Source organism: Nipponia nippon, unplaced genomic scaffold (genome assembly GCF_047370975.1).
Source record: "Nipponia nippon isolate SJK-2023a ecotype South Korea unplaced genomic scaffold, ASM4737097v1 scaffold_27, whole genome shotgun sequence".
Taxonomy (NCBI): Eukaryota; Metazoa; Chordata; class Aves; order Pelecaniformes; family Threskiornithidae; genus Nipponia; species Nipponia nippon.
The window spans coordinates 5,580,524-5,595,415 of record NW_028262344.1 but is presented as its reverse complement, the minus strand read 5'-3'; the positions used below and the strand labels follow the sequence as shown (position 1 = coordinate 5,595,415).

General features: G+C 47.9%; 1 protein-coding gene across 3 annotated transcripts in view; it reads right to left on the bottom strand.

Annotated features, from left to right (window-relative positions):
- Positions 1-14,892, bottom strand: part of CDS2 (CDP-diacylglycerol synthase 2) — a 40,437-nt gene that overhangs the window by 3,285 nt on the left and 22,260 nt on the right. The window contains exons 13-14 of one of the 3 annotated variants that reach the window (XM_087762677.1): positions 14,668-14,768; positions 8,640-8,726 (exon numbers count right to left, since the gene is read on the bottom strand). In XM_087762677.1, coding sequence (XP_087618803.1) covers positions 8,640-8,726; positions 14,668-14,768 — 188 coding nt within the window. Of the gene's footprint in view, positions 1-8,639; positions 8,727-13,031; positions 14,769-14,892 lie in introns of those variants that run through there. The other 2 variants (XM_087762678.1, XM_087762679.1) reach the window with 2 other exon arrangements.

The window sequence follows — 14,892 nt, the reverse complement described above, 5'->3', positions numbered from 1 at the left end:
GACCCTGAATTTTAGGAAAGCAAACTTCCAGCTCTTCAAGCAGTTAATCAACAGGACTCCCTGGGAAATGGCCCTCAGGGACAAGGGAGCAGAACAGAGCTGGCAGGTCTTTAAGGACGCTTTCCATAGGGCACAAGAGCTCTCGATCCCCAGGTGCAGGAATTCAGGCAAGGAAGGGAAGAGGCCGGCATGGCTGAGCCATGACCTGTGGGTCAAACTAAAGGGCAAGAAGAGAATGCACAGGCAGTGGAAGAAGGGACTGGTATCCTGGGAAGAGTACAGGGACACTTCCTGGTTGTGTAAGGATGGGATCAGGAAGGCCAAGGCTCGGCTGGAGCTGAACCTGGCGAGGGACGCAAAGAATAATAAGAGGGGCTTCTACAGGTACGTCAACCAGAAAAGGATGGTTAAGGAAAGCGTACTCCCCCCTGATGAACAAGACTGGCAAACTGGTAACAACAGATGAGGAGAAGGCTGAGGTACTCAACAACTTCTTTGCCTCAGTCTTCACTGGCAACCTCTCTCCTCACACCTCCTGAGTCAATGGGCCATTTGATGGGGATCGGGAGGGCAGAGATCCTCCCACTGTAAGAGAAGATCAGGTTCATGACCACCTGAGGAACCTGAACGTGCATAAGTCCTGATGAGATGCATCCCAGAGTCCTGAGGGAATTGGCTGATGTAGTTGCCAAGCCACTCTCCATGATATTTGAAAAGTCATGGCAGTCAGGTGAAGTCCCTGGGGACTGGAAAAAGGGAAACATTGCACCCATTTTTAAAAAGGGTAAAAAGGAGGACCCTGGGAACTATCGGGGAAACCCGAGGGCGAGCAGAGGGACCCGTCAGGAGCCAGCAGCTCTCACGAGCGAGGCTGACACGCGACTGATGCGGCAGGGGCGTTGCCAGGAGCAATGGCGGGAGATTTAAACGGCCCCTAGGGAGCGCGAGCGACCAGGGCATGGCACGTCAGAAGGGCGTGGCGCAGCAGTTTGCGCGGCAGTTCGAGCAGGGAGGGCTCTGCAACCTGCTTGTAGGTCTACAGCCCAGGGAAGTGCTCTAGGCCTCTGGCAAAATGGTGGGCACTCGCCTCAGGGCTAAAACCACTGTTCCTACAGAGAAAGCCCCTGAGACATCTGATGCATCCACCCAGACAGATCTGGTAAGAAAGGAAACATCAGTACAGGCGGTAGGTTGCAGCAAGTGCCCAAACCCTTCTCCTGATGAAGAGGTAAGTACCTGCATAAGGTGCGCACAGGTTGATGATCTGTTACGTCAGGTGGCTGAACTGCAGGAAACAGTTAAAAGGCTGCGCAGTATTAGAGGAGCCAAGACAGACAGGTGGCTTCAGAGCCATGTTCCTGTGGTGAACACCACCAAGAATGAGGCACCTTGGACCCTGGTGACTCACAAAAGCAGGACTCCACATCAACCTGCACCCTCCACCATCACAATCAGAAACAGATATGAAGCCCTAACAGCTGAGGACACCCATGAGCAAGGCCTGCAAAGCCCCCTGCAAGGGGAAACTGTACCAGCAACACACAGTGGACACCACAAAAAGAAACGACGAATGCTCGTAGTGGGTGACTCTCTGTTGAAGGGTACTGAGGCACCCATCTGCCAACCTGACAGGGAGTCACGAGAGGTATGCTGCCTTCCAGGAGCTAAGGTTCAAGATGTGGTCAAGAGGGTGCCACAACTCATCAAGAGAACGGACTACTATCCATTGTTACTATTTCATGTAGGCATGAACGACACCGAAAGCCAGAACCTGGGTAAAATCAAGGAAGACTTTCAAGCCCTGGGGGTGCAAGTGAAAAACATTGGTGCCCAAGTTATCTTTTCTTCCATCTTGCCAGTTCGAGGGAAGGGGGTAGCCAGAAATAGGCACATAATGCATATCAACTCCTGGCTACATGGCTGGTGCCGTCGTGAGGGTTTTGGCTTTTACGGCAATGAGGTGTTCTTCGATGACTATGACATGTTAGGGAGGGACGGAATCCACCTGTCTAGAAGGGGCAAGGGAATCTTCAGCAACAGGCTGGTAACTTGGTGAGGCAGGCTTTAAAATGAAGGACTCGGGGGGGGGGGGGGGGAGGGTCCAAAACAGAAATGCTCATGCCACCACATCCAACTGGGGAGTAAGTCAGGCCAACCAGAGCGGCAACAAATGTTCCTTAGCTGTCTCCCAAGATGTGAACCAGAAGAGCAACCACCTCAAGTGTATGTATACAAATGCACACAGTCTGGGAAACAAACAGGAGGAACTGGAGCTCCGTGCCCAGTCAGAAGGTTATGATATCGTAGGAGTAACTGAGACATGGTGGGACAACTCACATGACTGGGGAATCGCGATGGACGGTTATAGGCTGTTTCGCAAAGACAGGCAGGGAAGAAGAGGTGGAGGAGTCGCACTCTATATTAAGGAAAACCTCAAACATATCGAAGTCAACTATAGTGATTGTGAATGCTCTATTGAATGCCTCTGGGTTAAAATCAGAGGGGTCATCTCCAAGCAGGACCTTACAGTGGGCATCTGCTACCGACCTCCAAACCACGATGATAAAGCCGATGAAGCAATATTTGGGACACTAAGGCAAGCTCCTGGTCAACAGAACCTGGTTCTCATGGGTGACTTCAACTACCCAGACATTTGCTGGAAGAACAATACAGCAGCTCGCATGTCATCCATCAAGTTCCTAGAATGCGTAGAGGACTGTTTCCTCTTACAAATGTCAGATGTGCCAACCAGGAAGGAGGCACCGCTGGACTTGCTATTCACAAACCAAGAAAACCTGCTTTGTAATATTTCAGTCAGTAACAACCTTGGCTGCAGTGATCACAATATTGTGGAGTTCGGGATCTGGCTGAGCACGCTGAAGGTTAGCACCAAGACAAGGGTTCTGGATTTTAGAAGAGCAAACTTCAGCTCGCTCAGAGCTCAGTTGGGAGGGATTCCGTGGGAAGCTTCCATGGAGGATAAAGGAACCAGCGAGTGCTGGGAGTTCTTCAAGAATGCTCCCTTGGAAGCACAAAACCAGTTTATCCCCTATAAAAGAAAGGGAAGGAAGCAGAGCAAGAGGCCCCCTTGGCTCAACCACGAGCTCCTGGGTCTGCTTAAAACCAAAAGAGATGCATACCAGAGATGGAGAAGTGGAAGATTGTCCACTGAGAACTACAAGGGCATTGCTAGAGTGTGCAGAGATGCAGTTAGAAAAGCAAAAGCTCAGCTTGAATTGGAACTGGCCAGAGATGTCAAAAATCACAAGAAAGGGTTCTTCCAGTATGTAAATTGCAAGCAGAAACAGAAGGAAAACCTAGGCCCACTGTTAAACAGGAGAGGTGAATCAGTCACCAACAGTGCTGAAAAGGCAGAGGTTCTCAACGCTTTCTTCACCTCTGTCTTTACCAACAGTGTTGGGTCCCAGGCGTTGGGAACGAAAATCCAGGTTGATCCAAACATAGACCCACCATCAGTGAAGGAGGAGTTAGTATGTGAATTATTACAGGAGCTTGACCCCTACAAATCGATGGGCCCTGACGCCATCCACCCGAGGGTGTTGAGAGAACTGGCTGATGTCATTGTGGGGCCGCTCTCCATAATCTTCGAGAAGTCGCGGAGATCGGGGGATGTCCCAGAGGACTAGAGGAAGGCAAATGTTACCCCTATCTACAAGAAGGGCTCAAAGGAGGACCTGGGTAATTATAGGCCCATCAGTCTTACTTCAATCCCCAGGAAAGTTATGGAACGAATCCTCCTGGGGGCCATCACGAGTCAAATGAAGCATGTGATTGAGAAAAGCCAACACGGCTTCACCAAGGGCAGATCGTGCCTGACAAATCTGGTGGCCTTCTATGATAAAGTGACCTGCTCAGTTGACATGGGGTGAGTGGTGGACGTTGTCTACCTGGACTTCTCCAAGGCTTTCGATACAGTTCCCCACAGCCTCCTCCTGGAGAAACTGATGCGTTATGGCCTGGACAAGTGCTCTGTGCAGTGGGTGAGGAATTGGCTGGGGGGCTGCACCCAAAGGGTGGTGGTAAACGGCTCTTTTTCAAACCGGCAACCCGTCACAAGTGGGGTCCCCCAGGGATCAATACTGGGCCCAATGCTATTCAATACCTTCATAAGTGATCTGGATAACGGGATCAAGTGTAGCCTGATGAAGTTTGCAGATGACACCAAACTGAGTGGGGAAGTAGACACTCTGGAAGGGAGAGCCACCCTGCAGGAATAGCTAATTGGCTGGATGGTCGCATCTAGAGGGTAGTGGTCAATGGCTATGGCTCGATGTCCAGATGGAGATCAGTGACAAGTGGTGTCCCTCAGGGGTCCGTACTGGGGCCAGTGCTGTTCAATATCTTCATGACATAGACAGCAGGATCGAGTGCATCCTCAGCAAGTTGCAGATGACACCAAGCTGAGTGGTGCAGTTCACACGCCTGAGGGACGGGATGCCATCCAGAGGGACCTGGACAAGCTGGAGAAATGGGCCCGTGTGAACCTCATGAGGTTCAACAAGGCCAAGTGCAAGGTCCTGCACCTGGGTCAGGGCAACCCCTGGTATCAGTACAGGCTGGGGGATGAAGGGATTGAGAGCAGCCCTGCGGAGAAGGACTTGGGGGTACTGGTGGATGAAAAGCTGGACATGAGCCAGCAATGTGCTCTCGCAGCCCAGAAAGCCAATCATATCCAGGGCTGCATCAAAAGAAGCGTGGCCAGCAGGTCGAGGGAGGTGATTCTGCCCCTCTACTCTGCTCTGGTGAGACCCCACCTGGAGCCCTGCGTCCAGCTCTGGGGTCCTCAGCACAGGAAGGACATGGACCTGTTGGAGAGGGTCCAGAGGAGGGCCACAAAAATGATCAGAGGGCTGGAGCACCTCTCCTATGAAGAAAGGCTGAAAGAGCTGGGGTTGTTCAGCCTGGAGAAGAGAAGGCTGCGGGGAGACCTTATTGCAGCCTTCCAATACTTAAAGGGGGCCTACAAGAAAGATGGGGACAGACTTTTTAGCAAGGCCTGCTGCAACAGGACAAGGGGGAATGGTTTTAAACTAAATGAGGGGAGATTTAGACTGAACACAAGGAAAAAATTTTTCATGATGAGGGTGGTGAAACACTGGAACGGGTTGCCCAGAGAGGTGGTAGATGCCCCATCCTTGGAAACATTCAAGGCCACGCTGGATGGGGCTGTGAGCAACCTGATCTGGTTGTAGATGTCCCTGCCAATTGCAGGGGGGGTTGGACTAGATGACCTTTAAAGGTCCCTTCCATCCCAAAGCATTCTATGATTCTATGATTCTCATGCTATGCAAAAGCAGCTTTCTAGCCACGTGCCATCCCTTTGCTCATTAAATACGCTCACATCCCTCTCTGACTGCTCCAACTGAAAAAGCAGTGACTGCTTGTGAAGAGGTGGTTTCCATACCAGCCTGTCCCCTGCCAGGCAGCAGTAACACCCTCGTAAGCTTCGCATTAGCCAAATCCTACTTTTCTCTTCCTTCTGGTCCAAGCATGCATGCCAGCTGATACAGTACCTGCCCCCTTGCTGGTCTGCTCTCACAGTTACTCCCCTCTTGCTGGGCACAAGCAGGAGGAACTTGTCTGGTTGCAGAGCCCACAGTGAACAAAAACTATTGTGTAATGCTGAGCTCGAGCCCTGCAGCTGGAGAAACTTCACATGAGCATCCCCACATCGCCTTACCTAGACATCACTGGTGTCAGTTTGGCCCCTCCAGCAGCACTAGCTACATCAGCCTCCCTTCAAACCTAAATTCTTGTGAGAGCTGCAGCATGACCAAGGTCCTGCAGGGCTTAATGCAATGAAAAGAGGTGCAATGTGTCTTGCTACACGTCCCTTGGCATCAGACTTAACTCCTTTAGGGACAGCCAGAGCTGGTAACGTCAGCTTTTCATTTCCTCTAACTTTCTAAGTCTAACTTGAAATATCTACAGCAAACTAAAGCCCCTCACAGGCTGGACTGATGGGGAAAACCCACCAACGCTCCCCCAGACAGCATGCTGTCGCCAAGAGCTGAGTAGCACTGTCACATATATTCATACCAGCGGTGTGGAAGTGGATTTGGCAGCCACAGCTCTCAGCCCGACGGAGGACATGCTATGGTGCTCACCAGTATTTCTCAGCAAGATCAGCTGTCCAGCTTGCAAATAATCTTAACAACCTCCATCTCCCTCCCTTCCTCCTCCACTTCTCAAATGGATGCACTGTTCCCATTCAGTTTACTAAACTTCAGCGCAGGATGCTAAATCCTTTCCATGTAGCTTTACCCTTCAGGATCAAAACAGGCTTGGAAGTCCACCCTTTAACTGCACTGCTAGGAATCATAGAATCGTCATGGTTGGAAAAGACCCTTAAGATCATCAAGTCCAACCGTTAACCTATCACTGCCAAGTCCATCACTAAACCATGTCCTCGAGCACCATGTCTATCCATTCTTTAAATACCTCCAGGGATGGAGACTCAACCACTTCCCTGGGCAGCCTGTTCCAATGCTTGACCACCCTTTCGGTGAAGAAGTTTTTCCTAATATCCAACCTAAACCTCCCCTGGGGCAGCTTGAGGCCGTTTCCTCTCGTCCTATCACTCGTTACTAGGGAGAAGACACTGACCCCCACCTCGCTACAACCTCCTTTCAGGTAGTTGTAGAGAGCAATAAGGTCTCCCCTCAGCCTCCTCTTCTCCAGACTCAACAACCCCAGCTCCCTCAGCCGCTCCTCATAAGACTTGTGCTCTAGACCCTTCACCAGCTTCGTTGCCCTTCTTTGGACACACTCCAGCACCTCCATGTCCTTCTTGTAGTGAGGGGCCCAAAACCGAACACAGTACTCGAGGCGCGGCCTCACCAGTGCCGAGTACAGGGGCACTATCACCTCCCTGGTCCTGCTGGCCACACTATTCCTGATACAAGCCAGGATGCCATTGGCCCTCTTGGCCACCTGAGCACACTGCTGGCTCATGTTCAGTCAGCTGTCAACCAACACCCCCAGGTCCTTTTCCGCCAGGCAGCTCTCCAGCCACTCCTCCCCCAGCCTGTAGCGTTGCATGGGGTTGTTGTGACCCAAGTGCAGGACTCGGCATTTAGCCTTGTTGAACCTCATACAGTTGGCCCCGGCCCATCGATCCAGCCTGTCCAGGTCCCTCTGCAGGGCCTTCCTACCTTCCAGCAGATCGACGCTTCCACCCAACTTGGTGTCACCTGCAAACTTACTAAGGGTGCACTCGATCCCCTCATCCAGATCGTTGATAGAGATGTTGAACAGGACCGGCCCCAGTACTGAGCCCTGGGGAACACCACTCGTGACCGGCCGCCAACTGGATTTGACTCCATTCACCACCACTCTCTGGGCTCGGCCGTCCAGCCAGTTTTTAACCCAGCAGAGAGTGCACCCATCCAAGCCGTGAGCAGCCAGCTTCTCCAGGAGAATGCTGTGGGAGACAGTATCAAAGGCCTTACTGAAGTCCAAGTAGACAACATCCACAGCCTTCCCCTCATCCACTAAGCGGGTCACCTTGTCACAGAAAGAGACCAGGTTAGTGAAACAGGATCTCCCTTTCATAAACCCATGCTGGCTGGGCCTGATCCCTCGGTTGTCCCGCACGTGCTGCGTGATGGCACTCAAGATGATCTGCTCCATGACCTTCCCCAGCACCGAGGTCAGGCTGACAGGCCTGTAGTTCCCCGGATCCTCCTTCCGACCCTTCTTGTAGAGGGGCGTCATGTTTGCTAGCTTCCAGTCAGGAAGGAAGCAAGAATAAAGCTGCGAGCTCATCCGGAAAGCCACCCGCACGCATTATTGCTGCTCCTTCTCTCCCAGCCCTAGGAAGCCACTAAATGCAACTGCTTTGCCCTCCAGTGTCCACATCCAGCACTACACCCTTCAAAAAGGCCCAAATGCTACTTCAAATCAAAAGCATGCAGAAAACCTTTGTGTTCAATTTTTGCCCCACTAATTACAACTAAAGAGGTACAAAAGGTTTAAAGCAAGACGAGCAGGAGACTAGAGACCCATATGAAAAAATTCTTAATAGAAAGAACAGTACACTTTTGTAATATTTATCAACACTATAGCTTCTTCTGATGACCCAACAGTGCACTACAAGGGATTTTAGCAGATGTTGGCAACGGGCAGGGAGAATCCAGAAAAGCACCAGCTTGTCTGACTCCACAGGGCAAACTACTTTTCAGGGACTACACGAAACGCTGTCACTTCCACACCTATTCCCAGTCCGGGTATTCCTTGCAGATGCCCTCACTTTGCCTAGCTAAACTCAGCCAAACTGTCATTAAACGCAGACCAAATATTCTCCCTGGGCAAAGCAAGATGGAAGCACCTTAATTCTCCCCTCCAATTTTCCAATTAGGGTCTTGGACCAACATCCTCTAAGTCGACAGAAAATAAATCCCTGCCTAATTCAAGCTGGAAGGGAACAGTCTCCACAACTAGTCCAGCAAAGCCTCTGTGTACACCACTGGTGTTAACCAAGTGCAATCCTGAACTGTCTCCACTGTCGTAGCAGTCCTGACTCCTGCCAGAAGCCAGCAACTTTGCCAGCACCATGCTGAAAATACTTTGTGGAAACAAACCCTTCTTCTCTGCAATCTGTGCTTTCGATCAAATACCTGTATTTGCAGTACAATGGGCACAAACTTCTGCCCTGTGGTTCCTGTTGAGGGAGATGAAGCAGAGCTTACCACACAGAAAGAGTCCTATAGAAATGTAAGAGAGGGGTTGGTATCTGTTAATGTATTTACACACTCTCGCTCACTCAGGGTAAATGAAAGCAATGGCAGAATCAGAATATGGAATATGAACTACGCAGTATTTTCAGGAGTTTTATTTTCTGTCAATGCTTAGCTAGCTTGCAGCATGTACATGTCTCCATATGGGGGGGTGTCTGTGTATAAGATGTCAGCAACTGTTTGAAAACAGCAATGTACTTCTGTATTATTGATGACTAACTATTGCTTATCTTAGGAATACTCGAAAATGATTACTAACTGATAAGAGTCGTCATAACCTGATAAGAATCAAGGGTCATTACAGACTGATGAGAGTCATTATTCTAAATAAAAAGTACTAAGATAAAATTGGTGGGAGAATCAGCAAAAGGGATGAAAAGAAAAAGAAACAACTGATAAGCCTTAGGTTGTTGCATAAACGGGAAGTGTATAAATATGGACAACTGGTACACTGAGGTGTGCTAGCTTTGTGGACTTACCCCCTAGCACCCCTTTATGCGCAAAACGGATAATAAACAAATATCTCGACTCAGTGTGTGAATTGGTCACTGCACACCGGGTATCGGACCCTGCTTTTTGGGACAACGTTTTCTGGCGACCCAGATGGGACAGCCGTAGAGCCTTGCCTGGATCGTCTTGCCGGTCCCGACAGAGAAGCGGACCGAGAAGGACTCCAGCGCACACCAACCTCTTGATCGGGGACTCCTCCGGCTCCTCTCCACTGTCGGGCAGTAAGTGACACAAAGGTGCAACGCATAAAAGAGAGATTTGTACGGGGGAAAAATGGGGAACAGTCTATTAGTGAGTGGTCAGTTTATTTCTTTTTTTCCGTTTCTACACATAGATGTGTGGTGAAAGAAGGGGTCTTTCGCCTTTGCCGACAGAGGGTCGGAGCTGAGTGTATGAAATCGTGGGTAAAGAAATTCTTTTCTAACAATATGGGAATGACTACTTCCAATGAGATTTCTCCTTGTTCCCCTCTCGGATGCATCCTGAAGTATTGGAATAAGTTTGGTGGGGACCCATTAACTACAGAAAAATTGCAAAGATATTGTAGACAGTGGTGGCCTATGTATGTTTTGGATGATGGGGAGAAATGGCCAGAGAATAGATCTTTGAAATATAATACCATCTTGCAACTGATGTTATTTTGTAGAAAAATGGAAGAATGAGAGAAGGTGCCGTATGTAGATTTGTTCTTTGCTCTGCATAATAAATGGTATATCCACAAGAAATGTAAGCTAATAAATATGGATAGTAGTGGAATATGTGCTTTGGCCAAAGAAACAAAAAAGGATAAGAATAACGGTTGTGGTGGAAACTGTGTGAATGAGAAAAAAATGTATTGGTGATTCTGATGAGGCAGAGAATGTACAACTGCTGGTGCCACCCACTCAGGACAGAAATTTGAAAGGGGCAACTGGTGGGGACAAGGATGAAAATTTTAACCCAATATCTAGTAGAACATGGGGACAACAACCCGTGGTACAAGCTCCACTGAGACAGGCGGTGGGGGTAGAAGGGCAGCTGGTTTTTGTGCATGTCCCATTCACCACCTCAGACTTGTTAAATTGGAAACAATCTGTTGGCTTGTACCGGGAGAACCCTGAGGGGATGCACCAGCTTTTGGAAACTATTTTGCTGACTCATAATCCAAACTGGGGAGATATGCAGGCTCTTCTAAATGCACTTTTTACGGCTGAAGAGAAAAGGATGGTTATGGACAAAGCTAGGGAGGAGGGGGGAAGGAGGGACAGGCAGGGAGATCCTGAGAACTACATGCCTAAGACAAACTATATGCCTAAGACAGATCCAGAATGGGATCCTAATACGGGGGGGGGGGGGAAGAAGAGCTCAGTTAAAGCAATACCAACAATTAATATTGTTTGGAGTACAGCGAGTGCCAACACTGAAAAATATGTCCCAGTTATATGATGTACTGCAGGGATCAGAGGAAAGTCTGTCGGCTTTTTATGAGAGATTGTGTGAAGTAGCTAGGAAATGGACAGATTTGGATCCAGATGATGAAATGAATCAGACTGTTTAATATGCTGTTTATAGGACAGTCAGTTCAGGATATAAGGAAAAAATTGCAGAAAGTAGATGGTGCGGGAGCTATGCCGGTTTCGCAATTAACAGAGATAGCATACAAGGTATACAACAATAGGGAGGGGAAAGAGAAGAAGGAAAGTCAGAGCAGAATGAAAATGCAGGCATCCCTATTAGCAGCGGCAATAAATGGGAACAGCACGAGAGGGAGGGGCAGATGGAGTGGTATGGGGCGGGGACGTGCCCTGCCAGGATGGTCCCCACTGAGACCAAATCAATGTGCTATATGTAGACAGGAAGGACACTGGAAGAATGAATGCCCTAATCGAAATGAAGTGGATCAAGGAACATGAAGGAAGCCGATTGAATCCTGTTGGGAAACTTGGATGAAGACTGAAGAGGACCAGGGGAGGATAATACTAATTTAGAAATTTCCTCAGCCGATCCCCTGGTTCCAGTCAGGCTGGGGGGCAAAACTATAGATTTTTTTAGTGGATAGTGGAGCTACCTATTCAGTAGTTACTAGTTGTAAAGGGCCATTGAGTAAAACTTACACACCGATTATTGGGGCAATGGGAAAACGCACTTTAAAACCGCTTCTAAAACCAATGGAGTGTACAATTGGAAATACCAAATTAACACATGAATTCCTCTATATGCCAGAATGTCCCGTACCGTTATTGGGGAGAGACCTCTTATGCAAATTAAATGCTCAAATTACCTTCTCTAAAAATTCTGTCCAGTTACATATTCCTCAGGAAATGGCATGGAAGGCTCAAATTTGCCTACTGATGGAAGAATCAACACCTTTCTAAAGCATGGACTATTAAGAGAATGTCAATCAGGATTTAACACTCCTATATTACCTGTAAAGAAACCCAGGTCACAGGAATATAGACTGGTTCAGGATTTGAGTGAAATAAACCGTATTACAGTAGATGTATATCCTGTGGTGCCAAAACCCTATACTCTGCTCACCTCCATACCAGAGACTAATGTTCATTTTACTGTATTAGATCTAAAGGATGCCTTCTTTTGTATCCCAATTGATGAACAAATGCTCTTCGCATTTGAATGGGAGAGCCCAAGGATGGGGAGAAAAGTACAGCTGTGCTGGACCGTACTTCTGCAAGGATTTAAGAACAGCCCTACCCTGTTTGGTAACGTGCTGGCAAAAGAATTGGAGCTGTGGCAAGGTAACAATCAAAATATAACATTGCTGCAATATGTTGATGATATACTGATTGGTGCAGATAGAAAAGAGGACTGTTTGAAAGCCACTATCAATCTGTTGAATTTCTTGGGACTGGCAGGATATAGAATCTCCAAACAGAAGGCCCAAATCACTGAAGAAAAGGTTCAGTACTTGGGCTTTGAAACCTCCAGAGGAAGACGGGAGTTGGGAGCAGAACGGAAGGAGGCAATATGTTGAATTGCAGTCCATAAATCCAAGAACGAACTAAGGGGGTTCCTAGGAATGGCCGGATGGTGCTGAATATGGATCCCTAATTTTGGACTTATGGCCAAACCTTTATATGCTGCTATCACAGGTCCAGGAGAACTGCTAGAATGGACCCCTGAATGCCGGAAGGGTTTCAATGATATTAAAAAGGCACTAATGGGAGCCCCTGCCCTGGGCCTACCTAATATGGTCAAGCCCTTTCAGCTGTATGTAAATGAGAGGCAGCAGGTGCCACTGGGAGTCCTAACGCAGACCCTTGGCAGTTGGAAAAGGCCAGTTGCTTACTTCTCAATGCAATTAGATGAAGTAAGTAAAGGATAGCCTGCCTGTCTGTGTGCCGTGGCAGCCACTGCTCAGTTGAAGAAGCTCATGAGCTGATGCTGGGACAGCCTATCACCGTTTTTGTCCCGCATGCAGTGGCTACCATCCTAGACCAAAAGGGACACCACTGGATATCCCCGAGCAGACTGGCTAAATACCAGGCCACCCTTCTAAAACAAGATGACATCACTCTTCAAGTAGTGTCATTGTTAAATCCAGCTACCCTACTGCCTGCTGCAGAACAGGAGCCTTTGCAACATGATTGCTTAGCTACCATGGAGCAGGTCTATGCAAGCAGACCAGACCTGAAAGATGAACCTTTAAAGAATGCTGACTTGGAACTTTTTACAGATGGCAGCAGCTTCGTGCTGAACAGACAAAGGAGGGCCGGGTACGCAGTAGTAACTCACCAGAAGGAGACAGAAGCCCGCCCATTGCCACAGAATACATCTGCACAGAAGGCTGAGATAATCGCCTTAACTCGAGCCCTTGAGATTGGAAGGGGACAGAAAATCAATGTTTATACTGACTCAAAATATGCCTTTGGGGTAGTACATGGGACAACATTATCTTTCCCTGTCACTCGTTCCCCAGGTTAAAGTAAGGTAAAGTTTCTCCCATGCACAAACTATGGAAAGAAGTAAAATCAGAGTCACCTTGTGTTTGGGAACATTGCATAAGGTGTAAACCAGGGATATTTTCACTATCTGATCACAAAAAAAAAAGTTTACAATCTGTAGGGTTCTCATTTTTAAATAATAAAAAAGTATGACAAAATAAAGGAAAGTACTTAGATAAAACTCACAACTATTAAGTACAAACTATTTATGACAAGAGTTAGTAAGCAAAGCAGGACAGAAGCCTGCAGGTAAATGAACCCAGACTGAAATGCAACATAGACCATGGTAAACTCAGCAGCACGACATCTAGAACTCAAGTAACAAATAGGTGATAGACATGATCCCTGAAAGAAAAACAAAATACCCAGCCGACAGCACCAGCGGGGTGCTGGAGCCCCAACCAGCAAACTTCAGAAAAAAAGAAAAAAAACAAGTTGGAAACTGCTCTCCAAATTAGTTAAAATATCCCAGTGCGGGGTTTCCAACCAACGAGAAATGAAAAAGTGTGGTTCAGTGTTTCTTAAGGGTTATTTGATGGATGAAAAATGAACCAAATTATTTAAAGGGTTGTTCTTACTTGGCAGGAATTACTCAATAAAACTTCTATGTTCTTTAAAACCTATTTACTTGATTCAGTTTTGAAGCAATTTGAACCTCCCACATTCCCACAAGCAACTACCAGTTTCTTGACTCCTTGTCCCCAGTCTTTCTGGTTTAATTGGTTATAAAAATCTTATTTGCCAAAATATCAGCCATAAGCGGGGAATGTGAGAGGCACTGCAAAAAACAGCAAGTGAAAATAGATGCACATGCCTGGCTGGGCAGAGGAAGTATGGCTGGATTAGTGCACGATCCTCTTCCAATTAACGGAGCCTTGTGCTCACCTCGCAGTCTGCAAGGAGACTGCACACAGGCATAAATGTGGCTTTCTGGGAAAATTGACATTGCATTCACAGTTCCCACTGGAGAAAATGATGGTCCCCAGAGTTGCCAGCGTGAACGCAGCCTGGCACAACGGTCAGGGGAGCTGCACGGCTTCGCCTTCCCCGCTGGCTCCCACTCACAGAGGTGGTTGTACGGACAACGCTTTGTGTATTCCCTGCATAAACACACTCACAGGAAAAGTTCAGCTCTGCCCACATGCATCGAAGGTTAAGAACAGACCACGAGGACAGTCATACCCTCCTACTTAACCCAACAGTCCTTCCAAGCCTTAACTCCTTTTCAGCTACAAATGCAAGATTTGCTCATTTGAATCAAAGCTATATAAATATCTTATTAAAAAAACCCACAAATGCAAATGTTTACCAAGAAAGGAAGAAAAATTACAGTGAAATGAGGCCTTGTTATTGTCTTAAATCAGGCAAGCCAGGAATTTCCTTGAGGAGGCTTGTCTGTTTTCAGTCCTGTTCCAACCACCCGGCTGTCTATGCGTCCTCCAAAGTACCTAACATACCCTTGTCAACAAGGTGTGCTTTTAGCGTGTTGAAGATGTGGAGCTGCTGGTCTGGCCGCAAGGTTAAGAACTGCTGGATCAGTTTGCTTGGGTTAGGACCTCTGAAACACAAAAGCATCATTATTAATGAGTCATATTGCTAAATCTCAGTGATGTGGGAACCTAAGTGCAATTTCATCAAAATAACAGGCTGAAAGTAAGAGCCCTGTTGCCCATTCCTTCACC